General features: G+C 48.1%; 1 protein-coding gene across 8 annotated transcripts in view; it reads left to right on the plus strand.

Moving 5' to 3' along the window:
- Positions 1-27,855, plus strand: part of PPP2R5C (protein phosphatase 2 regulatory subunit B'gamma) — a 121,084-nt gene that overhangs the window by 64,172 nt on the left and 29,057 nt on the right. For 7 of the 8 annotated variants that reach the window (XM_032345305.1, XM_032345306.1, XM_032345307.1 and 4 more), the window contains 4 exons: positions 8,434-8,633; positions 25,066-25,176; positions 26,170-26,262; positions 26,350-26,480. In XM_032345305.1, coding sequence (XP_032201196.1) covers positions 8,434-8,633; positions 25,066-25,176; positions 26,170-26,262; positions 26,350-26,480 — 535 coding nt within the window. Of the gene's footprint in view, positions 1-3,258; positions 3,431-8,433; positions 8,634-25,065; positions 25,177-26,169; positions 26,263-26,349; positions 26,481-27,855 lie in introns of those variants that run through there. The other variant, XM_032345312.1, reaches the window with a different exon arrangement.

Consider the following 27,855-nt stretch of genomic DNA (forward strand, 5'->3'; position numbering starts at 1 on the left):
TTCGCAAAGGACATATCAGATAAAGGGCCAGTATCCAAAATCTGTAAAGAACTTATCAAACTCAACATCCAAAGAACAAATAATCCAATCAAAAAATGGGCAGAAGAAACAAACAGACATTTCTGCAAAGAAGACATCCAAATGGCCAACAGTCTCATGAAAAAGTGCTGAACATCACTCACCATCAGGGAAATATAAATCAAAACCACAGTGAGATACCACCTCACACCAGTCAGAATGGCTGAAATTCACCAGTCAAGAAATGACATGTTGGCGAGGATGCGGAGAAAGGGGAACCTCCTACACTGTTGGTGGGAATGCAGGCTGGTGCTGCCACTCTGGAGAACAGTGTGGAGATTCCTCAAGAAGTTGAAAATAGAGCCGTATTTTTAAAAAACCCATAGGTAGTATTATACTCGATGGTGAAAAACTGGTAGCTTTTCCTCTAAAAGACATGGATGACCACTCTTGCCACTTTTATTCAACATGGTACTGGAAGTTCTAGCCGTAACAGACAGACACCTCTAGAAGAAATGAAATGTCATTTGCAGAAGACATAATACTATACGTGGTAAAGACCTCACCAAAAAAACTATTAGAAGTAATCAGTGAATTTGCACAGTGAATCAGTTGCACAAAACTAATACCCAGAAATTGGTTGCATTTCTATACACTAATAGAGAAGTAGAAGAAGGAGAAATTAAGAAAAATTCTATTCAAAAATGCACCAAAAAGAATAAAAATACCTAGGAATAAACCAAGGACATGAAAGATCTGTGTTCTGAAAACTGTAAAACACTGATGAAGGGAATTGAAGATGACCAAATAAATAGAAAGGTATACCATATTCATGGATTAGAAGTATTAATATTGTTAAAATGTCTATACTACCCAAAGCAGTCTACAGATTCAGTGCACTATCAAAATAGCAATGCATTTTTCACAGAACTAGAACAAACATTGCAAAAATTTGTAGGGCACAACAAAAAACCCTGAATACCTAAAGCATCTTGAGAAAGAAGAACAAAGCTGGAGGCATCACAGTTCCAGATTTCAAGTTATGGTACAAAGGTATAGTAATCAAAACAGTGTGGCTAACATAGACCCGTAGATCAGTGGAACAGAATGGAGCACCCAGAAACAAACCCATGCTTACGTGATCAGTCTATGATGAGGCAAGGAATATACCATGGGGAAAAGATAGTCTGTCTGATAAATGTGGTGCTGGGAAAGCAGTTCAATTAGGTGCAAAAACACAAAGATAAAACTTAAATGGATTAAAGACCTAAATGTAGGATCTGAAACCTTAAAACTGCTAGAAGAGAACAGCCAGTAGTTCTGTTATTGGCTGTAGCAACTTTTTTCTAGATATGTCTCCTAAAGCAAGGGAAACAAAAGCAAAAATTTTGACTTCATCAAAATTAAAAAGTTTTGCACAGCAAAGGACAGTCAGCAACCCACTGAATGGAAGAAGTTACTTGCAAATTATATATCCTGTAAGGGGTTAATATATGAAATATATAAAGAGTTTATACAACCCAACATCAAAAAAGCCACAAATAATCAGATTACAAAATAGGCAGAGGGCCTGAATGGACATTTTTTCAAAGACATACAGATGGCCAGAAGACACATGGAAAGACGCTCAACATCACTCATCATCAGGGAAATGCAAATGAAAACCACAGTAAGATACCACCTTACACCTGTCAGAACAGCTAGAATCAAAAAGACAAGAAATAACAAGTGGTGGCAGATGCGGAGAAAAAGGAACCCTCGTGCACTGTCGGTGCAAATGTAAATTGGTGTAGTCACTGTGAAAAACAGTATGGAGCTTCTTCAAAAAAAAGAAAGAAAGAAAAAGACAAACACTGTTAAGATTCGGTATCCCACTGGTGAGTATTTACACCAAAAAATGAAAACAGTAATTCAAAAAGATATAAATGCGTTTCTGTGTTCATTGCAGCATTACTTCCAGTAGCCAGGATTCGGCGTTGATAGATGAGCAGATGAAGGAGGTGTGGTGTGTGCACACATATGTCCAATGGAACGTTACTCCGATGGGAAAAGGGTGTGATCTTGCGATTTGCAGCAGCACGGATGGAGCTAGAGGGTGTAATGCTAAGTAAAATGAGTCAGTCCGAGAAAGACAAATACTGTGGAATCTCAAGAACAAAACCAGAAGCAGACTGAGACCTGTAAATAGAGCAAACTGATGGTTTCCAGAGGGGAGAGGGCGGGAAGATGGACAAAGTGGGTGGGGGGGAAGGGGCGCCTGGTCACCTCCAACTCTTGGTTTCAGCTCAGATCATGATCTCAGGGTTGTGAGACCAAGCCCCGCGTCAGGCTCCACACTCAGCGCGGAGTCTGCTTGGGATTCTCTCCCCTTCTCCTTCTGCCCCTCCCCCTGCTCACATACATGCTCGTGCTCTCTCTCTCTCACTCGCTCTCTCTGAAATAAAATAAAATCTTTTTAAAAATGGGTGAAGGGGAATGGGAGATACAGGCTCCCAGTTATGGCATGAACATGCCATGGGAAACAAAGATAGGGCGTAGGGAATATAATCAGTAGTGTCGAGTAGTGTCGCGTGGTGACAGATGGTGACCACACTTAGGATCACAGCATAGAGTATCGAGTTGTTGAACCACTGTTGTACACCTGAAACTAATGCCACATTGTGTCGGCTATACTCAAATTAAAAAAACAAAAAACAAAAATAAAACCCTCCACTTTCTTGACATCAGATACTCTTCCGTATTATTTTCTTAACGCATTAGAGTTTTATCTTTGAAACTTAAGTCATAACCCAGCAGGAGCGTCTGTTTTATTTTTACGTGTGATGGGACCCAGTTTCTCCCTCCGTCCCTCCTTCCTCCCTCCCTTCTGTCCCTGGGTACCTGGTTGTCCCAGTGTCTTATATTGGAAAAGCTGACTTTTCTTTGCTGTTCTGGAATACAGTTCTATTGTAAATCAAGGCTCCATATATGCGCATGCCTGTTTCTTGACCTCTGTTCGCTGTGGCTTGGCTGTTTTTGTTAATAAAGGTTTAAGTAAGTCTACTTATTTCTGGAACAGCAGGTTGCCCCTGCCCCATTCTTCTCCAAGAGGGTCTTTCCTGTGCATTCGAGATCCATGCACCTCCGTTCTGTAAAAGTCCTGATGGGGTAGGGATGAGACAGCACTGAATCTACAGGCCAGGTTCTTCATCAGGTCGATGTTACCCACAGAGTCCGCACACACCTGGCACTCGTCCAGCCCCGTGGGATCTGGTAGGAGCTTCCCTCTGAGCTTGGAGAAGCAAAAGGAGCTGGTCCCGCCACATCCTGGCACTTTGCTCAGGCAAGAGAAAGAGCACCGTCAGTCTTTACAAGGGAAAGGATGGTATTCACAGAAAAGATACACAGATAATCATGTCAGGATTCATAAGAGGTAAGCAGGGGTAGCTACATACAGAAGTAGTCCCCAAAATCATTGTGTGTGTGTCGCAGCAGCAGTTAAATTTTTTTAAAGATACTGTTCACAGTGACATCAGAATGTAACTACCTAAGAATAAATCTAAAAAATATATGGCACATTTTAAGAGAAAACTATAAAACTATAAAAACACTCTGATGAGGCTGGCTGGGAATGCGGTTAGCCATTTAGGGCTCCCTGGGGAAAGCCTGCAGTGGTCTCCAGACTGAGGACCCAGAGCAGCCTCAGTGTCTGGTGTGTGGCTTGTAGACTGCGTGTGGATTACAAGAAGAAGGTGGAGGCACCTAGGAGCTCTGCCCCCTCTGTGGCTGCTCTGGTGGGGCAGGTGGAGGCACGCTCCCTCTGTCCAGTGGGGCCGGGAGTGCGTGTGAAACTAAAATGGGGCGCGTTCGCCCTGCGCGGATGACGACCTTCACGGAGCGGCTCTGTCTGTCACAGATGACGGGCTTCCTTTCACTGAGTACATTTTTAAAAGAAAGACACGGTCGTCTCCCTGCGCCGTTTGTGCTGTTTCTCATGGGCTGGTGTCCTTTGCTCCTCTCTCCCGGTTTGGCATGGCTGTGACCCTACATTTTGCTGCTGGGTATCCTTCAAGATTTACTGTGAAATAATTGAGAATTGTCCCAAGTGCACAATAACCAGAGTCATGAGAATGGGGGGCGGGGGGGGTACCTGAAAGGTTTATATAGACCCAAGGTGTTTGTGATACTATGTGTGCAAAATTTAACAGTTCTTAACTTAAGAAGTAATAATGAAGAATGTCCTCTGCCAGAACTGTGATCTTCTCTTTAATTTCCCTCTTGCTCTTAGCAGTTTCAGTGTAGGGCTGGGCTTGTCCTGGGCAGGTGGACTTCTTAATCCCGCCCCCACCCCCACCGCAGTTGAAGAACCCCTCACTGGGGTTCCTGGCAGCACCCACAGGCTGCTACTGAGTCTTATCTCCTGGTGCAGCTTAGCTGTTATTCCCTGTTGGGATCAAGGCTTCTTCCACTCGTTCTGAAACACATCTGTCCATGTTAGTAGTCTGTCTGCAATTTAAAAGGAAAGTAAGCCACTGTCCCTCATGGGCAGAATTCAGAGCCCATTTTTTTTATTCTGCTTCATGAAAGTAATTGTAAGGTTTGGGTCAAATACTAAGACTGTGGGGGTCTTGCGTTTGGAATACGGAAATGTAACGTACCAGCACCTCGGGGTCTGGTTGGTTTTGTAATGTTCTGCTCATGTTACGTGGATAATGAGGGGAGGAGAGTCAAGTTCAGCCCAGCTCATGCGACACATACCTCGTTCTTCTTTCGAGATTAGCAGTGCCAACTTAAAAGGTTTTTAAAACTCTTAAACCATGAAGTTATGAAAATAAACAAATGAGTTTTTAAAAAAATACAGTTCATGAGATTATAGTCACAGACTTTTTTGGTAAACTGTAAATGAAAATAGTACCATGACACCTTAGCTGTTTGGTACCCTGGAAGAATTGACACAATTTCCAAAAAGTTGAAATTTTGTTGCCTTTATTTACTTAACAGAGATAGAGAGAGCAGGCACTGGGGGAGACATAGCGGGGGAAGCAGAGCAGACTCCCCACTCAGCCGGAAGCCCAACGCAGGGCTCGATCCCAGGATCAAAACCTGAGCCAAAGGCAGAGGCTTAACGACTGAGCCACCCAGGCGCCCTCTGCTCTTCTTTCTTAATTGGAACAGACTTGTTTTAGTGGTTTTGGTGACAACTCTGTCTTTATTCTGAATGTCCGTTCTTACACTGCGTTAAAATGAATCATGCTTTTGGGAGCTTTGATGTATGTGGGACGTGGCGACACCCCGAGTGACCCCAGCATGCCCTTGCTCTAGAGTATAGTGTCCTACCTGTGCCCCACCACTTAATGGCATGGTGGCCTCGGGCACGCAGTTTGAGCTCCCGGCATCTCTCTCGGTCGTCATCAGATGTCTCTTGGCGGCAAACACAGGCTTCTTTGCTTCCTGGGGTCCAGAACACGAGAATGCAGGTAGGGTCCAAACATACAAGCCATGATGACAGACTGAGCACATTAAGTGATCCTGGCAAACAGGAGGGTGAATGAAGGGTAGCGTGGTGAGAGGATGGAAGTCAAGCGAGGAAGTAGTTCAGAAAAGGACACCTTGGGGCACCTGGGGGGCGCAGTGGGCTAAGCCTCTGCCTTCGACTCAGGTCATAATCCCAGGGTCCTGGGATCGAGCCCCGCATCAGGCTCTCTGCTAAGCAGGGAGCCTGCTTTCTCCCCTCTCTCTCTCTGCCTGCCTCTCTGCCTACTTGTGATCTCCGTCAAATAAATTTTAAAAGTACTAAAAAAAAGAAAGAAAGAAAAAAGAAAGAAAAGGAAAAGGTTGGACCCAAACAGATGGTCACTGTTTAAAATGATTGCATGGTCACTGAGCACTCAGAATGTTGATAAATGAGGTTCGAACCTGCGCTTTCCTCAGTGTCCCTTGGGCAGTGTCTCCTGATTCCCTCGCCCTGCCCTGTGCCGCTTCTGTGGGAACCGCAGTTTCCCACCAAATATGTCCATTCATGTGGCAATGTCTGCATGCCTGCTGTTTGCATTGGGGGGTGCGGAGAACTAGAAAACATAATCACCTGGCCCCCGCCCTCAAGGAACAGGTGTGGCGAAGCAAGAAAAATACTACGCAGGATCGCTGACTGTTTCAAGCCACAGCAGGTCCTGAGCAGCTGGCTCAGAACACGGCGCCTCATCCAGCCAGGACAGAAGGACAGGCCTTGGAGAGGGACTCTGAGCAGGGAGGGACCCTCGCTGTGAAGAGGGTGACGACATGAGCAACTGAAGGCAGGAAAGCCCAAGGGCACGGGGGTGCTCACTGGGGTGCAGGTGGATGGGGGGACAGCAGGTCTCTGGGCTCAGGACCCCTTCATACTCCTAAAAATTATGTAGGAGCTTTCGTGTATGTGGGCTTACCTTCCAATATTGAACCTATTCCAAATTAAAGAAGAAAAATAAAGTGTATTTTTATTATATTTATCACTTTGGCAGCACATATACTAAAATAAAGAATAATAAGCCAAGGGACGCCTGGGTGGCTCAATCGGTTAAGTGTTTGCCTTTGGCTCATGTCATGATCCCAGGGTCCAGGGATCGAGTCCCACATGGAGCTCCTTGCTCAGCGGGGAGCCTGCTTCTGTCTCTACCTGCTGCTCCCCCTGCTTGTGAGCTTTCTCTCTCTCTGACAAATAAATAAAATCTTAAAAAAAGAGAGAGAGAGAAAGATTCACTTCTTATCGTTTAAAAAAAAAAGAAAAAGAAGGCAATGACATGTTCACAGAAATAATGTTTTTTATGAAGAGAGCCATATTTTACGAAACAAAGACAAACTTAGAGAGCGGCGTTGTTTCATGTTGGTGCAGATCTCTCTCATGTCTGGGTTCTCCCGCCTGCTGCTGCATTCGCTCTGTTGCCGCATGTTTGGGTTCACGTGTACGAAGACGCATGTTTGGGTTCACGTGTACGAAGACGCATGTTTGGGGAAAGGAGAGTATCTTAACAGCCTTTTCAGATGGTTAGGGACATTTTCTCAATGTGACACCAGAACTTAAATGGCAGCTTCTTGAAGGAACACGCAGTGTGGATTGTGAAACCTTGGAACCCGCTGTCCGTACATTTTATTCCATTAAAATCCAGTGGACTGACTTTCACTCCAAGTGGTTCACTTGCCCTTGAACGATACTGTAACACGATTTATTGATCACTTTGAAAATACTGGTTCAGAGGCGCCTGGGTGGCTCAGTGGGTTAATAAGCCTCTGCCTTCAGCTCAGGTCATGATCTCAGGGTCCTGGGATCGAGCCCCGTGTCGGGCTCTCTGCTCAGCAGGAAGCCTGCTTCCCCTCTCTGTCTCTGTCTGCCTACTTGTGACCTCTCTTTCTCTCTCTCTCTGTCAAATAAATAAATAAATAAAATCTTTAAGAAAAAAAAAAAGAAAGAAAGAAAATACTGGTTCACTGGGTTTGCAAATCTTCGGAGACATTTTGCCAGTGTTGGACCCATTTTAGTGTATGTATCGCTAAATCCTGTGGGCTCACGTCACCGCCCCGCTCCTCCCCGCCAGGGCAGCTGTCAGACTGGCAGGTGGTTTTCCACACTTCCCAGAGTACTGGAAGATCGTGCAGGGCTCCTTCCCTGTTCAGCCCCAAGATTTCGCTCTAGACTTGTTTCTTATCTCTGTTGTGTCATGGTAAGGATTACGTGGGGGGAAAATAAATGTGTAAATGTGGATAAAGCTTCTAGTATGGCCCTGGCCCAGACAAGCACTCACCGAGTCAAGTGAGTGTTGTTGCTTACTATCTGCGCTGTTTTTGTACTGCTGTCCTCATGAAGATCACCAGGCATCCTACGTGCTATGTGTTGACCGTGGCCCAGAATGAGGAACGAATCATGTTTCGTGGCACGCTGGGGTGTTGACTCCATGTGTTTGCAGACCGATGCCGCTAGCTCTGCGTTTGCCATCGAGCCAAGGGACACCCACGTGCCCTTCCCCTGTCACTCAGCTCACCTTGCCTGTTCCTGCAGGTGTCACTGGTGGGAAGGTCTGCCCCCCCACCCCTCCCCAGACTGGGGCCTTTGGCTTGGCCCTCGCTCCTTGCCCAGCACAGCACTAGCCTGTGATAACTGGCGCTCAGAGGATACTTGTGGAGTGCACGAATGCATTGAGAGGGCTTATCTTGAACCGTCCTCTCAATGTGGTTTAGAGAGTAAATAGTATAAAAATTATATCCTAAGACGCATATGAGCTGAGCAGTGACGAGCTGCTTTTGTTTTTCTGTTCGGGGAATGTTTGACCTCTCTCCGTCCCTACCCTGTCTCTCATCTGGAATCTGTTAATTCAAAATAAAAATAGTAGAAGGCTTAAAAGGGTTTCACAGTAATTTGGGGTTAAGCATCTTTGCGATCAATATCCTTTGCTTTCTGCTTTTCAGATGTTCCTCCTGCCGATCAAGAGAAGCTTTTTATCCAGAAGTTACGTCAGTGTTGTGTCCTCTTCGACTTTGTTTCCGATCCACTCAGCGACCTGAAGTGGAAGGAAGTAAAACGAGCTGCTTTAAGTGAAATGGTAGAATATATCACCCATAATCGGAATGTGATCACAGAGCCCATTTACCCAGAAGTAGTCCATATGGTAAGTGATTGTCCCAGCCCTGACTCACCACCAGGGCCCCGGTATCCTCCGCGTCAGCTGAGCTGGTGGGGCCTCATACAACTCCCCCCTCAAAACAGTCCTCGTGTGTTCGTACTGGAAGAGTGACAATCTTTGGAATGTGTCCGGTGTCCGAGCGGTGACAGTGAGAGAAACCGGTACCTTCAGGGTCCAGTCCGAGTGCCCTGTGTGTGTTAACTCCTTTAACTCCCTGAACACCCAGGGTTGGGTACCTTGGAATTCCCAGTTATTTTCACACCCTCTTTAATGTAATGGTGCTGATTATAGTTTTAAAGTAAACATACATTTCCTGTACATGTGCAGGAAAATTGGAATGATGGGGCAGAGTTAAAATAGTGATGGGACCAAGCTTGTGTTGGGACAGGCCGCCCTGACTGCCTGGTGGCCTCCACTGTCAATGCCAGTGTCGGGACAGGCCGCCCTAACTGGCCAGCGGCCTCCAGTCAATGCCAGTGTCAGGACAGGCTGCCCTAACTGGCCAGCGGCCTCCAGTCAATGCCAGTGTCAGGACAGGCCGCCCTGATGGGCTGACGGCCTCTGTCATTCTGTGCTTGGTTCATGGTCGGTTTCATTCAGCTCCGAAGCTCAGTCCTCTGCCGGCTCCTACTCGGCAGCCTGTCTCTAGACCCACTGCAGGATCCCATTTGGAGCTCATACTGTTGGACCCTGAATTCATTTTCTGTTGAGTGTTTTTGGAATTGTTGGTGTTTTTTCCACCTTTGAAATGAGAACTCCCTGGTTATAAGGGGAGTCCTTGCTACTTAATATAAAATTTTATATCCTGATTTTCGTTGAACTCCTTAAGCTGCAGATTTTTTCCCCCTCAGCTATATGTTTCAGAATTGACTAGTCTCGTGACCCGAAATACGTTTATTTCTCACTTTCATATGTTGCTTTGGGTAAAGAATTTGAAAGTAATGTACCTTTTTGTAGTTTTCACAGTCTGTTGTGTCAGAAGTTCAGATCAACTTGATTATTTTAATTTGTTGTTAACTCAGAGTTGAGAATTTACCGATGTGTGGCCAGGCCGAGGCTGCGAGGGCCACGTGGGTCCCCTCCCCAGACCACGTGATGAGTGTCCTGCGCTTTTCTCGTTCAGACTAAGAAAAATGGGAGACTCTCTTTTTTCACTGCTTAATTTCAACTCTTATTTACTTTGGAAGGCCTCCCAAATGCCAGAATCTCAAAGAACACCTTCATAATTTTGTCATTCACAATACATTTTATAACCCTCCTGGAATTTTGTTTTCTTTTATGGTGCAGAGGAGGGATGTAACTTTATTTTCTTGTAAAGTGATTGAAAAATCACTGCTCCCTGAGTCATATATTCCCTCCCCCCCCTTTTTTTTAAGATTTTATTGACTTATTTGAGAGAGAGCATGAGGTGCGGGGGCAGAGGGAGAGAGAGGAAAGGGAGCCTGACTGGGGCTCGATCCCAGGACCCTGAGATCATGACCTGAGCCAAAGGCAGACACTTAACAACTGAGCCACCCAGGCACCCTTTTCCTCTTGTTTTAAATGCTTCTTTATTACATATTAAATTTATTTTATCTTTAAATTAAACCCATTTATGAATATGTTTTAATTTATAAGCACATCAGTTTGTTATGTATTATATCACTTGATTGGAAGGTTTTTCCATTGTTAAGGAGGGAAGAGTCTGCAGAGCATGAGGCCATGGTTGGCCTGGTTTGGGTCAGAGGCCAGCCCTGCACCGGGGCCCGCCCTGCTGCTCGGATCACTGTCCCCCGAGGCGACACAGCAGGTGCACGTTACCTAAACTCCTCAGGATGCTAAAAGCCCTGGAACTTTTTTTTAGGTTAAATAATCGTTAACTTTTCTCCCTGTTACAGTTGTGTCCTAACTGGGTTCTCTTCCTGCTGTCTTCACTTTGTCCCCCCCCCAAAATTCACGTTGGTCTTTGGATTGTTGCACAGGATCCCCTAAAACACTTAGAGACCCTCATTGAGTGAGCGTCCGCTGTGGGCCAGGAACTTTGTTAGGGGAGGAAATAAGAGTAGTGGATGGCACTTCTGCCCTCCTAGAGCTTTCCTTTTCACAGGGACAGGCAAAAAGAAGAAAGAGTGTAGTGGGGATGATGGCAGTGGTTTCTGGCCCTGGGAGAGGTAGATTGTAGGTGCAGAACTCGAGCGGCCTGTAGAAGGCCTTCACCCCAAGCAGTGCCTGGACCCGGTGCGGCAGGTTGAAGAGATGGGGACCCCTTTGCAGTTCCCTCCGGATGCCCCCACTTTGCTAACCCCTGAGGCAGCACTTAGCCAGCTCCCATGAGCATTGCATGGCTGGTGTGCGTGTTATCAGGGCATTTTTAAAGACACGCATTTCCACTTACTTGGGAGAATCCGAAGTTCTATAGATGTTATACTCCTTCTGCTACTTCTTTTAAATATGTTGCCTGTCAGAATGGACTGTCGTGTGGTTTTTTTCTTTTTAACAAATGCCCATGGGGCGCGTGGGTGGCTCAGTCATTAAACGTCTGCTTTCGGCTCAGGTCATGATCCCAGGGTCCTGGGATCGAGCCCCACATCAGGCTCCCTCCTTGGCAGGAAGCCTGCTTCTCCCTCTCCCACTCCCCCTGCTCTCTCACTGTGTCTCTCTCTGTCAAATAAATGAATAAAATCTTTTAAAATGTCCTGAGAGAGAATTCAGGTACCATGCAATTCACCCATTTCAAATACACGGTCCGGAAAGCGATGGTGGAGAGGCGGGGCGCACGGGTGGGATCCAAGGCAGGAGTGAAGTTGGAGTGTGTGCAGGACGGGGACGTGGATGCACCCCGATGTATGTAGTGGCAGGGGCACTGAGCAGTTGGAAGTAATGGATGAATTAGATGTAAGAGATGAAAACCGTAATCCACTTACATAGCAAAGTGGGTCTGGGGCCATTGAGAAGAAAGCAGTAGTAACGGAAAGATGGTGTCTTTTTGGTATTTTACAGCTGCTCTGTGACTTCGGGAGGAGCAGTACTTCCTTTAACTTTGCACTTGTCTTTGTCTGTGCCGTCACCCCAGCACAGCTAACAGCAGCGCTGTTCTTCTTCGCTCTGGCCCACTTTCACTCTCTGTCCCACAGAGGTTTTCACTCCTCTTAGCTGAGGCAGGGGAGCGCAACCATACAACATTTCTTTCTGTAGAATTCAGATCTTAACCTTTGTCTGGGTCCCGCTCACCTCACGATGTTTCGCAGAACACGGTTTGTGGTGGCTTCGGCAGCAGCGTAGTGGTGGATGCTCAGACAGGACAGTGGCTGCGTTCCGGGATCCAAGACTCTGGAGGGCCCACATCTGAGCACTGTAATATGGCAAACACTGGAAGAATGATGGTCAGAATGTGAGGTCCGCTTGTAAGTCAGCGGCCAAGTTGACGCAGGTTAAACGAAAAGAGCAGATCCCATTTTTAACTGGAAGAGTGTGCAGAATCAGCTGTTGGGGTACCAGCAAAAATACACATGCGTTGATTTGCTTGTTTGTTTCTCTGATATTTTTAGTGATGTTAAAGATCTCGTAGAGTCAGTCACCAGGGGCGGCGCAGTTGGTTAAGCAACTGTCATGATCCCAGAGTCCGGGAATCAAGTCCCGCATGGGGCTCCCAGCTCCGTGGGGAGTCTGCTTCTCCCTCTGACCTTCTCCCCTCTCATCTTCTCTCTCTCTCTCAAATAAATAAATAAAATCTTTTAAGAATAATAATAGGGGCGCCTGGGTGGCTCAGTGGGTTAAAGCCTCTGCCTTCGGCTCAGGTCATGATCCCGGGGTTCTGGGATCGAGCCCCCCATTGGGCTCTCTGCTCAGCGGGGAGCCTGCTTCCCCCTCTCTCTGCCTGCTTCTCTGCCTACTTGTGATCTCTGTCTGTCAAATAAATAAATAAAATCTTAAAAAATAATAATAATATACAAGCCCATGATTTTTAGTATATTTACAGAATGTGCAGCCATCATCACATCTCATTTTTTTTTTAAGATTTTAAAGATTTTATTTATTTACTTAAAAGAGAGAGAGATCACAAGCAGGCCTGATGTGGGGCTCAGTATCAGGACCCTGGGATCATGACCTGAGCCGAAGGCAGAGGCCTTAACCCACTGAGCCACCCAGGCGCCCCCACATCTCATTTTTTTAGAACACGTTCACCCCCTAAAAAGAAGCCCCATCCCCAAGAATAGTCACTGCCGTTGCTCCCTAACTGGTCACCCGCAGCCTCTGGCAACCACTCACCTACTGCCCATCTCTATAGATGTGTCTCACTGGACGTACCGTATAACTAGAATTCTGGGGTATGTGGTCTTCCTGCACTTAGCGTAAGGCTTCCATGGTTCATCCAGATCGTAGCCTGTGTCACTGCTTCTCTCTGTTCCTCTGCAGTATTTCCGTGCATGGACATGTACCACGTTTCGATGGACCCATTCATCTGTGGGTGGGCATCTGGGTCATTTCCACTCCATGGCAGTTGTAACGTCGCTCTGAGCATTGGTGTCCAAGCTGCCATGGGCACGTCTCTTGAGTATTCACCCAGAGTGGGGCTGGCAGGCCCTGTTTTCACTGTGTGTGTTTATTTATTTGACAGAGAGAGACACGGGAGAGAGGGAGCACTAGCAGGGGGAGTGGGAGAAAGAGAAGCAGGCTTCCCACCGATCAGGGAGCCCGATTTGGGGCTTGATCCCAGGACCCTGAGATCATGACCTGAACCAAAGGCAGACGTTTAACCCAGTCACCCAGGCGACCCCCCCCCCCAATTTATTTTCAAATTTAAAAAAAAAAAACAAAAACTTGCGATAGACAAGGATGAAAAGGAGCAGTAGCCATGGGGGAGCTCCAGGCATGGGGACTTGTAGGCCTGAATCACATAAACTCCATTATCTCTTCATTTCAGTCATTTTTTAAATATAATCAGCCATCTGTTTGGTTTTTTCAATTCAATTCTCTAGTTAATCTGTTTTTCAGGCATTGGCATTTTTCTCAGAGTCAACACGCTGGTAGCAAAACCACTGTTTCCACAGACACCGTGTTGACGTGACGTCACTCGAAGCCAGACCGGTTATTCAGAGGAATGTTAGCGAGCATCTTCTCGAAAATAAAAAGAGAAGGTCACTTAAAGGGAAATAGCTGACAGTGTTTGTTGTCCATGACCGAGTTTGAGTTTTGGGGTGAAAATTTGAATTTTGGAAATTTGAATTTTGGAACTTGTGTCCATCAGCTTCCCAGGGCCACAGGCTCTCCTGCTGAGGTCAGTGGTGGTAGGAACCCAACAGGCGAAATGAGGCCCCACCAGGAGTCTGCATAATCCAGGGAACCAGTGTTTTCCAAATGCACAATAAATAATGTTCCATAATCATTTGTGGGCCCGAGAGCCATTCAGAATGCAAGACACCCCATTGGATCTTGACACAGAGACCCCTCCTTGATAAGAAAGACCACCGTTGGTCAAGTTTGGATGTAGTACCATAGAAGCCCATGTTATCCAAACGGGCTGTTGATTACTCCTCCCTTTTCCAACTACAAACGCTAAAAGACATTTTTTCTTCTCTTTTCTGTCATTCTTTTTTTTTAAATTATGTTGTGTTAGTCACCATACAGTACATTGTTTTCCTCCTGTATTTCAACCAAACCAGCACTCAGAATGTAGAAGCAGACATGGGAATCGGCTCTTTTCTATTAAGCCAGATAGTAAAGAGATGAGCAAAAATGGAAAAAATGCCACTCTTCTCCAAATTTTTATTTGTTTTAGGAAATGCAGTTGACCTCTGAACTACACAGGTTTGAACCAAGAAGGTCCAGCCTGATGCAGGGCTCGATCCCAGGACCCTGGAATTATGACCAGAGCCAAAGGCAGACGCTTAACTGACTGAGCCAGCCAGGCACCCCAGATTTTATATGGATGTCCCAGGCACCCCAGATTTTATATGTATGTGTATATACACGTACACACAATACTGTACCATGAATGTATTTTCTCAAGATTTTCTTAGCATTTTCTTTTCTCCAGATTACCTTATTTCAAGAATATAGTATATACTACATATAGCACACAAAATATGTGTTAATCAATATTTATGTTATCAGTAAGGCTTCTAGTCAACAATTGGCTTAATTAGTAATTAAGTTTTGGGGGGAGCCAGAAGACCTGTGCAGGGGTCAACCCCTCTAACCCGTGCGTTGTTCAGGAGAGTTACCTGTATCCTATGTGATAGGAGATCTTGCGAAATAACTGACACGGGTCGCCTGGGTGGCTCAGTCTCCCTCTCCCACGCCTCTCACTGTCTCTCTCTGTCAAATAAATAAATAAAATCTTTAAAAAAAAAAAAAAGAACCTGGGTGGCTCAGTTGGTTAAGCAGCTGCCTTCGGCTCAGGTCATGATCCCAGCGTCCTGGGATCGAGTCCCACATCGGGCTCCTTGCTCAGCAGGGAGCCTGCTTCTCCCTCTGCCTCTGCCTGCCATTCTGTCTGCCTGTGCTTGCTCTCTCCCCCTCTCTCCCTCTGATAAATAAATAAAATCTTAAAAAAAAAAAAGAAAAGAAAAGAAAATGAAATTACTAATTGTTTTGAAAATCATTTTCTATTTATATATAATATATATTTATATCTATAAATATATATTTATATTGAGACAGTGGGCTTGTTATTTTTTAATAGATTCATGGGGGTGGGTTTCCCAGTTTAATTTCTAAGACAGTCAACATCAACAGAAATGACTCGTAAGCAAAAGCTCTTTGGGGTCCTCAGTAATCGTAGTCGTGGAGTTTCAAAGGGTCCCAAGACCCGAGTTTGAGAACCACTTCTCCAGAAGAGCCCCGCTCAGAGGCTGCGGCATGGGCACCCCCTGGGTGCCTGTCAGAAATGCTGCTTGCCAGCCCTGTGCCCACGTGTTCCCCAGGTCGTTCTTCAGCACAGCAGACGTTTCAGAATCGCTTCCGAGCAGCCTTCCTGCACTGCCCGCTGAAGCCACTGGCAGCTCTGACCTCCCTAGGCTGCAGATCCCCAGGAGGGATAGACTGGTTTTGCTTTCCCGTTTCTTCTGAGTTTGGCCAGTGCTTTCCGTGAGCTCAGTAGATGCCCATTCAGTGTGGAGCTTCCTGCAGAGACAAAAACATTAAAACGAGGTGTAGTAGTGATGCCCGCTGAGGATCAGAGAAGGAATTGGTTAGATCAGAGGCAGGAGGAGCTGGGAGGCTCCAGGCACTTTGCATCAGATGGACGGCTCTGGAATGGCCCGCATCCGGGGTTCGGGGGACAGCTGAGAATGAGACACAGTATCATCCCTGACCCCGTCACCCACCCTCACCCAGGAGACAGCGTATATTCCAGAGGAATACAGTGTGAGCTGTTAACAGCAGCCGCTTTGGGATGCTGTGGCTTATGCAGATTTTTCCATTTTACCATATTTCTTGTGATTTTTACTTTTCATAAAGATCATGTACCACATTATCATCAAAAACCAGTAAATAGGTTTTCTTCAAACCGCCCCCCCACGGAGCCTTGTACATACAGTGAACAGTAGTGCTGGTCTGCCAGGACGCATACTGGGATTCCAGGGAAGACAGATCCGTCCCACTGTTTTCACCTGTACTGCTTGTAAGTGACCGGATAGTGCCTTACAGGTTTGTTCTTTTATGCTTAGGGTTCAAGTCAGCGTTTTCTGTTAAGGGCAGAGCAGTGATTCTGGGGTCCTTGGGAGAGGTGTCCGGCCCACGGCCCAGAGTGATTGTCTTGTGCTCACTTCAGAGTTGACGTTGGACGCTCTCCTTTGTCTATTTTTACATCTGATCTTTACAGTGTGTTCTGGGAAGCACTGCTTGCTGTAAGGGTGAAGATATTTTGGAAATGGGAGAGGAAAACATGTTGTGAATAAAGGAGATAGTGTATTAACCAGTGAGGCTTCAAGTGGTGTACAGATTTCTCTCCACTGAGGATTTAAATCATGCATTCCCCTTGTGTGTTTCGTTGTTTTCGTTTAGCCAAAGTCACAGACACGTGGGTTAGAGACGCACATCAGCAGAGAGCTAGAAAGAGATGAAAACATATGGTGCTTTTTGAAACCCAGAGAATGATTTTTCTACTTTATATATCAGTAAGTCATTTCTTGGAGATTTGTTCCAATTATTTTGGGAGAACTTCCCTTTGTTTTGTTGGATGTTTTTAAATTACAGGAGAAAGGCATGTTTGTTTTCAGTAAGTGAGATAAATACAAAAGCATAGGAAGTGAAAGTTGAATCTTCTCCTTCCTCCCCGGCTCCCCAGTCCTGCCTGTACCCATCCCCCCTTGTAGCCGACTGATGTATTATTCGTATTATTTCTTCAAAAGGCTTCTGAGAACTTTGAGGGGGTGGCGGTGAATATGTTCATTATCCTGCTTGTGCGATGGTTTCACAGACGTATGCCCATCATACATGTATCAGACCCTACACTAAGGACCCACACCCAAAACACAGTCACGGTAGGTCAGTTACACCTCAGCAAAACCTGCGCGTTTCTAAAGCTCCCAAGTGGAAGGGTCTGTCTTTCATCTAGGGGCACAGGGGAGAAATCACTGAGACACAAAGGGCATTATGAACTGAACTTACAGCCAAGAATTACCCTTTCATGGGATGTTTTAAAGTTAATTCTTAATTTGTGAGACTAGACGCCGGGGTGGCTCAGTCAGTCGGCCATCTGCCTTCGGCTCAGGTCATGATCCCAGAGTCCCGGGATTGAGTCCCACATCGGGCTCCTTGTTCAACCAGGAGCCTGCTTCTCCCTCTGGCTGCTGCTTCCCCCTCTTGCGCTCCCTCTCTCTGACAAATAAGTAAATAAATAAAATCTTTTTAAAAAATAAAATTAAATTATTAGTTTACATACAGCAGAGTTCAGTCTTTTTAGTAAACGGTTCTCTGAGATTTGGTAAATATGTATAATCATACAATCATCACCATAATCAAAATAGAGAACAGTTCCGTCCCTCTCCAAAAAAGCTACTTTTGCTCCCCACGTGTAGTCAAGGCTTCTCCTCCTCCCCGTCGTCCCCGGCCACCACGGATCTGTCCCAGTCTATCATGTTGCCTTCTCCAGAGGGTCATGTAGATGGGCTCACGTGACATGCAGCCTTTGGGGTCCGGCTTCCTTCATTGTGCATGGTGGGTTTGAGATCCACCAGCAGCCTATCCCTTGTAACCATCCAGTAGTGCCTCACAACGTTGATGTACCCCAGTTTGCCCATCCCCTGCTGAAGGTAGGCTCCCATCTGGGGCAGTAAAACTGCTGTAAATCTTCGTGTACAAGTTTGGAACAAGGTTTTGGAACAAAGTTTGGAACAAAGGTTTTCATTTGCCTGGGGAAGGCAGAACTCATGGGTCACGTCTTTTATGTTTAACTCTCCAAACTGCTTTCCGAAGCAGCTCTACGCTGTCTGCACCCCCCAGCAGGCTGTGACGCACCATTGTCAGCATTTAGGGTCGTCAGCTCCTTTATCTCAGCTTGGCATTTTTTCTTTTAAGGATTTTGTTTTTGGGGTGCCCGGGTGGCATAGTCAGTTGAGCATCCAACTCTTGGTTTCGGCTCAGGTTGTGAGATCAAGCCCAACTTTGGACTCTTTGCTCCGAATGGAGTCTGCTTCAGACTCTCTTTCCCTCTCCCTCTGCCCCTGCCCCCTCTTCTCTCTCTCTTTCTCTCCCCCACCCAAATAAATAAATCTTTTTTTTTTAATGATTTTATTTGGGGGGCTCCTGGGTGGCTCAGTGGGTTAAGGCCTCTGCCTTCAGCTCAGGTCATGATTGAAGGGTCCTGGAATCGAGCCCCGCATCGGGCTCTCTGCTCAGCGGGGAGCCTGCTTCCTCCTCTCTCTCTGCCTGCTTCTCTGCGTACTTGTGATCTCTCTCTGTCAAATAAATAAAATCTTTTTTTTTTTTTAAGATTTTTATTTATTTGTTAGAGAGAGATACAGAGCGCAAGCACAGGCAGACAGAGTGGTAGGCTAGAGGCAGAGGGAGAAACAGGCTCCCCGCCGAGCAAGGAGCCCGATGCGGGACTCGATCCCAGGACGCCGGGATCATGACCTGAGCCGAAGGCAGCCGCTCAACCAACTGAGCCACCCAGGCGTCCCAATAAATAAAATCTTTTTTAAAAAATGTTTTTAAAAATAATAAATGGCTTTATTTTTAACTAATCTCTATACCCAGCATAGGGCTCAAACCCACAACCCTGGGATCAAGAGTCTCATGTTCCACTGACTGAGCCAGCCAGGTGCCCCTCTTGTTTTGGTTCTGATTTGCATTTCCCTAATGACTGATGATGCTGAGCACTTTTTCCTGTGGTTGTCATTTGTAGGTCTTCCTTGGTGGCATGTCTATTCAAATCACTTGCCAATGTTTTCATTGGGTTTTTTGTTTTCTTATTATTGAGCTTGAGACTTCTTTACATGTTCTAGATACAAAACTTTGCCAGTTAGGTGATTTGTAAATGTTTTCTCCCCATCTGGCTTGTCTTTTTATTTTGAGAGGGTCTTTTTTTTTTTTTTTAAATTATTGACACATAATGTATTATTTGCCCCAGGGGTACAGGTCTGTAAATCATCAGTCTTATTTACACATTTCACAGCACTCATCATAGCACATACTCCTCCCAATGTCCATCACCCAGCCACCCCATCCCTCCTACCCCCCAGCAACCCTCAGTCTGTTTCCTGGGATTAAGAGTCTCTTATGGTTTGTCTCCCTCCCCAGTCCCATCTTGTTTCATTTTTCCCACCCCCATGGCCCCCCACCCTCCCACTCAAATTCCTCACATCAGATATCCTATGATAATTGTCTTTCTCTGATGGACTTATTCTGAGAATGTCTTTTACAGAGTTTTAGATCAGGTGAAGTCTAACTTGTGATTTGTTTTTATGGACCCTGCTTTTTTCGGTGTCATATTGAGAAGTCTTTGCCTGACCTGAGCTTAAAAAAGATTTTTTTCCTAAAAGTTTTATGGTTTTATAGTTTTACATCTCACATCTAGGTCTGTGATTCATTTTGGCTGAGGTTCATTTTTTTTGGCATGTGGATGTCCAAGTATTCCGTTTATTGAGAAGACTGATCATTCTTTGAAGTGCTTTTGCACCTTTGTCAGAAGTTATTTGACCATATTTGTGAGTCTGTTTCTGAACTCTATTCTGTTCCATTAATTAGGAATCTGCTCCCAGTACCTTATGGTCTTCATTACCATCACTTCATAAATTCTGGGGTCAAGTAGGGTGAATGCTTTGATCTTGTTTTTACTTTCTTAAAGTTCTTAGACTATCTAGTTTTTGTACCTTTCCATATAAATTTTAGAATCGGTTTGTTACCTACAAAATATCCTTCAGGGGGTTTGATTGGGATTGCATTACTATGTAGATTTGAGGAGAGTGGATACCTTAGCAGTGTTGAACATTTTAGTCCATGAACATAGTATGTCTTCATTTTGGCATTATTTGTTTTGTGGCTTTCAGCATTCGGATCCTACATGTATTTTTTCAGGCTCATAAAATATTTCATCTTTTGGTGCTATTGTAATTAGGGCTCTTTATATTCTGTTTTCTAATTGTTTATTGCCTCTTTTTTCTGGCAGTTCTGTCAAGTTTTACATCATGTTATTCAGAGAGTAGATACTAGTGTTTATTAGTTGACTCCTTTATCATTACAGAGTGGCCCTCTTTATCCCTGGTAATCTTATTTGCTCCAAAACCTACTCTGTCTGATTGATACAGACATTTCAGCTCTCTCCTTACTAATGTGAACCTGATATGTCTTTTTCCTTCCTTTACTTTTGATCGATTTGTTTCCTTGTATTTAAAGAGAGCTTGTTGCAGACAGCATGGAGTTGAGTGTTATTTTTCTATTAAGTCAGACAGTGTCTAGTGGTTGGTTGGTTGGTTGGTTGTGCAAACTACTTACTTTCAATGTGAGTATTGGTGCTGTTGAGTTTAAGTCTGCTGTCCTGCTGTGTGTGTGTGCAGTCCCCAGGGCGACACCTGGACTCTACCATTGAAAGCAGGCTTGAACTAACCTCACAAATGAGGAAAGGCCTAGATTTTCTCTTAAGATTGCCACTAGGGGAGCGCCTGGGTGGCTCAGTCATTAAGCATCTGCCTTTGGCTCAGGTCATGATCCTAGGGTCCTAAGATCGAGCCCTGCATTGGGCTCTCTGCTCGGCAGGAAGCCTGCTTCTCTCTCTCCCACTGTCCCTGCTTCTGTTCCCTCTCGCTGTCTCTTTCATTCAGATATTCTAACGTGCCCTTTATTAGGGTTTTTATGCTCTCTCCACTGGGGCCTTGGAACTGGGCATTGAGTTCCCAGGCCCTGGTCACTTCTGGAACTGTGTTCCTGGGCTGCTGCTGTTCATTCTGTTCCCTAATCACGTTGCTGTTAGCGGAGAGGGTGTGCTGTTAGTCTCCTAATTGTATTTCTGGTTTCTGTATCCTAGCGCAGCTGAGCTGGTCTGTTGTATGGTTTCTGCTGTTTTTTCCAGATACACTGTAACTTTTACAAATACAGTTTTCTATAAAAAAAAAAATAATAATAATGTCGATGGGCTCCCTCCCCACTTCCCCGCACCCTACCCACCCCCACGATGCATTTCAGGACTCTCAGAACCTAGTGTTTGGGACTGTGGGAGGATGAGCTCCGGAGGAGCTGAGACCCGGCCTCAGCGGCCTCACCTCTACCCATAGTTGTGCGAATACAGTAGAGTACGTGCAGGGGTGGAGGAACCCGTGTGGTTTAGACGAGGAACTGAGTGTCCAGCCTCGCCGACCGGTTGTCGGGGAAAGTGGCTCACCTGGGTGGTCCTGGTCTCTGGCTGCCCCCGCCCACCCGGCCGCCGCGCTGCCCTTACGTCATCCTCGGCTCCGGCTGCTCCCTCTGTCCGCGGCACTCGCCCGCCGCTGGCCACTGTGCCAGGTACCGAAAGGCTTCGTGAGGCCGCCGCGCCGCAGGGTGTCCCGCAGCGCTGCTCGCTCCTGACTGAGTCGGTGCGGCAGCGTGGGCCGGAGCCTCTGCAGCCGCTTTACGCCAGGAAGGCAGGGCGTCGAGGCCGCGGTGAAAGCAGGTGCGGCCGAACACGCAGAGCCCGTGCGCGCCCCACCGGCCGCCGTGCGCGTGCCCTACGTGCGCGTCCCCTACGTGCGCGCGCCCACGAGCACGGCCGCCACGCGTGCGCGCCCTGGCCCGCTCCCCCCGGGCCCAGGGCAGAGAGGAGGCTCGTGCCCTGTGTACACGTGAGAAAACCCAAGCGTGGGCAGGATTTTCGGGGCACAGTCCCTGGCTCTGGTCGAGGACGGCCGGAAGCCCGCCCCGCCCAGCCTCGGGCCCTCCTGTCCTGTCCGCGCGGCCTGACCCCGGCTGCGACCACAGCCCTGGGGACACTGTCACTCCGTGTGAGCTGAGCGGTTAAAATGAATCCGTCGGGTCCCCGTCCGGCCCCCAGAACAAACCGGGTTCCTTCCACTTCCGCGCATGATGTCCACCACTTCCCCTGTGGTGCCCAGCCTGGACTCCGCGTAGCTGGACGGCTCGGCCGCCCTCCCGCCGGCGCTCGGCTCGCTGGACCCCGCAGCGTTTGTGCTCAGAATCCCTGAGACACAAGGACCACTTGAGGCGGCCTGTCCCCTGCCTGACGTCCTTGTCTTCCACATGTTGGCGGTCGGCGCAGCCTTTTCTGCAGCCGAGCCTCGAACTCCTGCTCCGGCCGTGGTGGGAAGGCTGTGTCTTGGGGAAGAAGCAACTTCGTGGCAGTTAGTCCCCCGGCAGGAAAACCTGGGTCTGGGCTGGTCGCCTTCGGGGACACTGAAAAGAGGATTTGGGCCGTAAAAGCCTGGTGGTCTGCCAGCCCCGCAGACTCCCAACCCCACCTCTGGGGTCCGGGCTGTAGGTGACCGGACACCCCGCACGGGCTTCAACTTGAAACTGGGGTCATTAGCTGTGCCACTGGCAGGCGGTAACCAGCTTCCTAGGAATCTTAACCGAGCAGGTGTGTCGGTCAGAGTCTGACCAGAGAAGCAACCAGTGAGAGACAGAGACAGCCCAGGAGATCCTTTCCCAGGAGCCTTCGGGCAGGAGCCAAGGCCACCTCCACAGGGAGGGTTTTGTCTTCCTCTGGGAAAACCACGGTTCTATTCTTCAGACTTGCCAGCTAAGTGGCTACAGCCCACCCACATCTTCAGGGGTCGTCTCTCAAGCTGCAGGTAGGCTGACTGAGATGTCAACCATAGTTACAGATACCTCCACGGGTGCCGCTCGCATTTGTGTCCAATAGTAAGCCGTGATCTGTCCCATCTCGCTTTCCTGCCCCCGGTTGGTCTCTCTGGGGACAGCTGCCCCGCCTGCTGTCACCCTTCAGTCCCCATGGGCAGCCTGGCCAGTGAGGGACTATGGGGGCATTCCTGGCCCCAAGCAGAGCAGCAGGGCAGCCCCCCCCCCATGTGTATGCTCCCTTCCTGAGTGGGACTGACACAGGCTGACGTGAGTGTGTCCAGGAGAGGCAGGCCTAGCGTGTGTCTGGAGCACCTCTGCCACCCAGGGACGCCATGTGGGCTCTGTCCTCCTGCGCTGGGCACGTGGCTCTCCTCTGCGACACTCTTTTCAAGGCACCTGCTGTCTCTGCCTTTGAAGGAGTAGAAAGAAAACCTGGCTCGTGAATGCCACACGCCCGTACGGGCCTCAGACTATATCTGACTCCACTCTCCACACTTTTCCTAGCCCCGGAAGGAAGGAGCAAAGGCTCGTGGTGACACAGCTCATCTGCTGCCCCTCAGCAAGCCGGGGGGGGAGGGTGTGAAGAGGGGGGCGGGCAAGTATGGCCTTTCCGGGGTGTGGGAGCTCTTGCTGTCTACTTGCGCTCTTCTGTGGGCTTGGGGATCAGAGTGCCAGGAGAGTCCCCCCCTGGGCACCAGTGACAGGATGTGCCCCATGCACCTGCCAGCACCTGTCACAGCCTTGGTCCGTTAGTCACCTGTTACGTGGGGGCCTCCTCCAGGACCCTGTTCACAGGTTCCAGACCATTTTCTACGTTCTGCTTAGGTTTTAGGGGTATTTTATTTTTACTAAAGGATTTTTTTTTTTTTTTTTTGCTTGTCTGGATTTCCAGCCATCTTTTGTTCCTTCCATTCCTGTGTTATCTCAGCCCCGTTGCTGCGATGCCTGGTCTCCACTCCTCCTCTCAGACGGCACGGACGACAAATGTTTGGGGCTCAGGGCTTCCCATAGCTGATGGCTTGAAGTGGGGGCATGTTCCTTCACAGAACACGATGGTAGGGCCCGGAGTTCAGTGTCAATAATAGTAAAAATGAGAAAAGAAACACAACTGTTGGCCTTGAGCTTTAGCTCTGTCTGCATGAGACTGGACACCCTTGCATCAGGTCTGCCCAGGACCGTCCACAGATCCTCCCTTCACAATGTCACGGAGCTGAGTCTCACCTTGTGTAGCAGGTGTTTAGATGGTGTGCTGTGGGAAGTGGGGGGACACAGGCCTTGCTGCGGTCATGTGAGCGCCTGTCGCTCGAGCCCAGTCTTGCAGCCCACATACGGTGGTTCAGAGCCTCTGAGAGGGAACTAACTATATTTAAACTTCCTACAAAAGAAGTAGTTAGAAATTGATGATATTGAAAAACTAAACATATCACAAATTTATCAGTGCATATTGTGCATTACTTACAGATTAATGGGATTCAAGTGTACCTGTGCTCCTGAGAATTCTAGATTTTATGTAGAAACACCTGTAAAACCCTGACTTTTATGAAGTTGGAAATAGACGGAGCCATAATAATAAACGGGGTGGGCATCCGCGGTGAAGGACAATATAAAGAAAAATGGGCAGCAAGTTGTACGAGGGGGTCACTCACACTCCAGAGAAATCTCTTCCTAAGTCATTTCTTCCTGAGTCCAGATAGACGAAGACCGCAACCGTCCAGCCCCTGGCACGGTTGGTGGGTCTGGTCTCTCGGCGCCGATCGCCGGTACCTCCGGGGCAGGAGGTCAGTTCTTCGGTCTCTGCTGTTTCCTCCATGATCTCATTCTTTTCTTCCCAGCACTACACCGGCCTCCTCGCTTGGCACTGACACACGGAAGAGACCGAGGGCTCCCCACTGCCGGCTGGCACTGGCTGGTGCTAGTTGTCTGTGAATCTGGCAGCTCAGAGTCGAGCAGGAGTCTCGGTGGCCGGCCGTCCGTGGGCCACGTTTCCTGCTGCGCTCCTGACCCCAGGTCTCGCTGGGGATGCTCGCTGCTTCCGTAATCTTAATAAGGATGAGCCAGATAACTGCTGGAAGCAGCTATCATTACAATTAAAGTGTTTTCTGTAAATATTTTTTAAATGTTTCTTATAAATGTTTTTTTAAATGTTTTCTGTAAATACCTTGAATGTCCTGGTTATGACTCAAGAATGTGTGGATTTTAGTTTGCAGTTAACATGTTTCGAACATTACCACCTTCCTCCAATCCTACGGGAGCAGAATTTGACCCCGAGGAAGACGAGCCCACGTTAGAAGCAGCCTGGCCTCATCTACAGGTACTGAACTCTGAGAATGCCCCAGAAACGGGCACGAATTAAATGTGTATATTCGCGGGTTTTTCTCTAAAGCAAATGTGCTGGCTTCTAGGGCCTCACTCCAGTTTATTGCAAGTGGACCTCTGACTTTGCAAACCTATGCATCTAAGAAAGGTATTTTAGCGGAAGTGAGAATCAAATGGTTGGTTTGTTTGGACCCCTTGAAATGAACTACAAAGATACATAATTGCCAGTATGTTGGTAATGAAAGTGACCTCCCCGATAGCCATTAGATCAAGGCCTTTTGCAACTAGATGCTTCCCCCACCCCATTTTCAGGATGTAGATATGATGCGCCCCAAAGCTCCCCTGCTAACTTGCGCATTTGTAAGGCAAAAAGTTGGTCGTAGATCAGACTGGATGCCTGAGAAGACCCTGAGCCCAGCGCAAGCAGAGTGTGTGCAGGCCACGCGCCACACCGGGGCCCGGGTTGTCCGCAGCGGGGGAGATAGAGGGGAAAGCTGGGAACGAGCAAGATGGGGAACAGATCACAAGGGGGGGCTGTCTTGGGGGCAGCATGCAACCCACTTGTGAAGGGGAGGAGCGTCCCAGCCCTGGATGACCGCGTCCGTGACCCGCTCACCGAGCCGTCCCAGCTTCCTGTCTGCCTGGCTCTGCCAGGACACATGCCCACGGTGGGTGCAGGCCCCAGCCCGCTGTAGCTGCTGCGCACTGTGGTCTCCCGGCAGCCTCAGCTGAGCGCCAGTGACCCCCACTGTGGGTATCATTTTGTTTAAATGCTATTTAAGGCTGTAGTCTGTGGTTCTGAGCTAAATAAAACAATACCGTCTTCAGCTGTAATTAAATGAAGCCATAGTATTTGGACTTAATTCTGTAGGTACGTGGCTTTTTATTAAGGCTTCATATTTTCAGAGATTCAACTCATGGTGTATCTCTAATCTCCAGCTAATAAAATGCCATGTTGTTTGACTCATTGTTGTTTTTTTCCTCCTAGCTTGTTTATGAATTTTTCTTAAGATTTTTAGAGTCTCCAGATTTCCAACCTAATATAGCGAAGAAATATATCGATCAGAAATTTGTGTTGCAGGTAAGGTACTGATTAGCTGAAGCTTCAAAAGCCCTAAACTACAGCACGGGAATTGCCTGTGCACTGAGTGTCTTTTTCTCCTTGAAGCTTTTAGAGCTCTTCGACAGTGAAGATCCTCGAGAGAGAGATTTTCTTAAAACTACCCTTCACAGAATCTATGGAAAATTCTTAGGCTTAAGAGCTTACATCAGAAAACAGATAAATAATATATTTTATAGGTAAGTCAGCGTGTGGGTGACGTGTCCCTTTTCGCATGATGACGGTCGTGTTCACACTCGGTGCTCCTCCCCACCCCAAGCCCATCATTCCCTTTGGCAAGTGACTGGGGAGTGGGAGCGGCCTGCCCGTGGTGTGCTGGGCAGCAGTGGCCCCCTTCTGCCTCCCCCGCCCCTCCCTCTCTGCCCGCTCCCCGCCCTCACCCACCCCCCATCTCACCACACTGCCTTCCTCTGTTTGCGTTTTCACCCAGCTGTCCAGGGTGGGTCCACCTAGAACCCGTGCAAAGCCAGCTGTCACTCCTTCCCCCTGCACGTTACTTCTTCCCCCACTGCCCCCGACGCATCTCAGAGAGCGGGCGAGAGGGAAGAGTAAGCAGGGGTCCTTAGCAGCTCTCCCAAGCTAGAGAGCTGTACCGGAGGTCTAGAAACCCTGTCTACCTCGGGGCAGAGGAGGGCCTGTTGGAAGCAGCAGGTGTAGGTAGCCCAGTCATCCCTAGGCCTGTGGGACTGCAGAGATGGGTCGGTCTGGGGAGCTGGGTGCCGAAGGTGCCCTGTCTGGGTTTACACAGAGGAGGCACAGCCCCATGGCTCATGAAAGAATGTTCCATGACATTCCAAGTGCAGTATTCACCTTAACTCCGCCCCCTCTTGCTCCCTATCCTGGCCACAGCTTCTCATTGACTCTTAAAGTCTGAACACCCCTCAGCCCGCCTGCCACTGTCCCCACGGTTCTGCCACCACCTGAGTCACGTGGATGACTGTCCACACTTGGTTGGATGAGCCTAAGTCCTGGGCCTGGCCGGCCCCCTCATTTGTGTCTCTGCTCACCTCCAGGCCCCTTCCACACAAGCGCCTCCGGGACCAGTCTTTCTGCCCGCCCTTGGCCGCAGCCTCAGAGGCTTGCAGACGCGTCCCCACGCCAGAAAGCCCCCCTGGCTTGGCAGACAGGTCTCCCCACGGCGCAAGCATTGTTCTGGCTGCTTTACCACATGAGTCCAGCAACAGCTTCGCGCCTGTGGTGGCACCAGATGAAGGCTGATGCGTGAGAGACTTAGTACATCTTGGCTGTCCCTGGAGAGCTCACTGCACGCAGTTTATTCTGAGAATTTGGGCTTCTCAGGTCAGCTTGCCTTGAAGGCCCCTGACCCCAGGCTGTCTCAAGGTAGTGACAGAGCCCAGCAGTGACAGCCGTGTGGGTAGGTCCCCCTGTGAGATAAAGCGGACAGGTTTCACACTGTCGGGCCATGGGGCCTCAGTGAGGGTGATGTATAGGCCCTCGCCAGGAGCGCCACAGAGGCCAGGCGCATCTTTTCTTAGGCACAGTGACCCAGCAAGAGAGAAGGGGGCAGAGACAGATGGAGAGCCTCAGGGGCTT

This window comes from Mustela erminea, chromosome 5, assembly GCF_009829155.1.
Source record: "Mustela erminea isolate mMusErm1 chromosome 5, mMusErm1.Pri, whole genome shotgun sequence".
Taxonomy (NCBI): domain Eukaryota; kingdom Metazoa; phylum Chordata; class Mammalia; order Carnivora; family Mustelidae; genus Mustela; species Mustela erminea.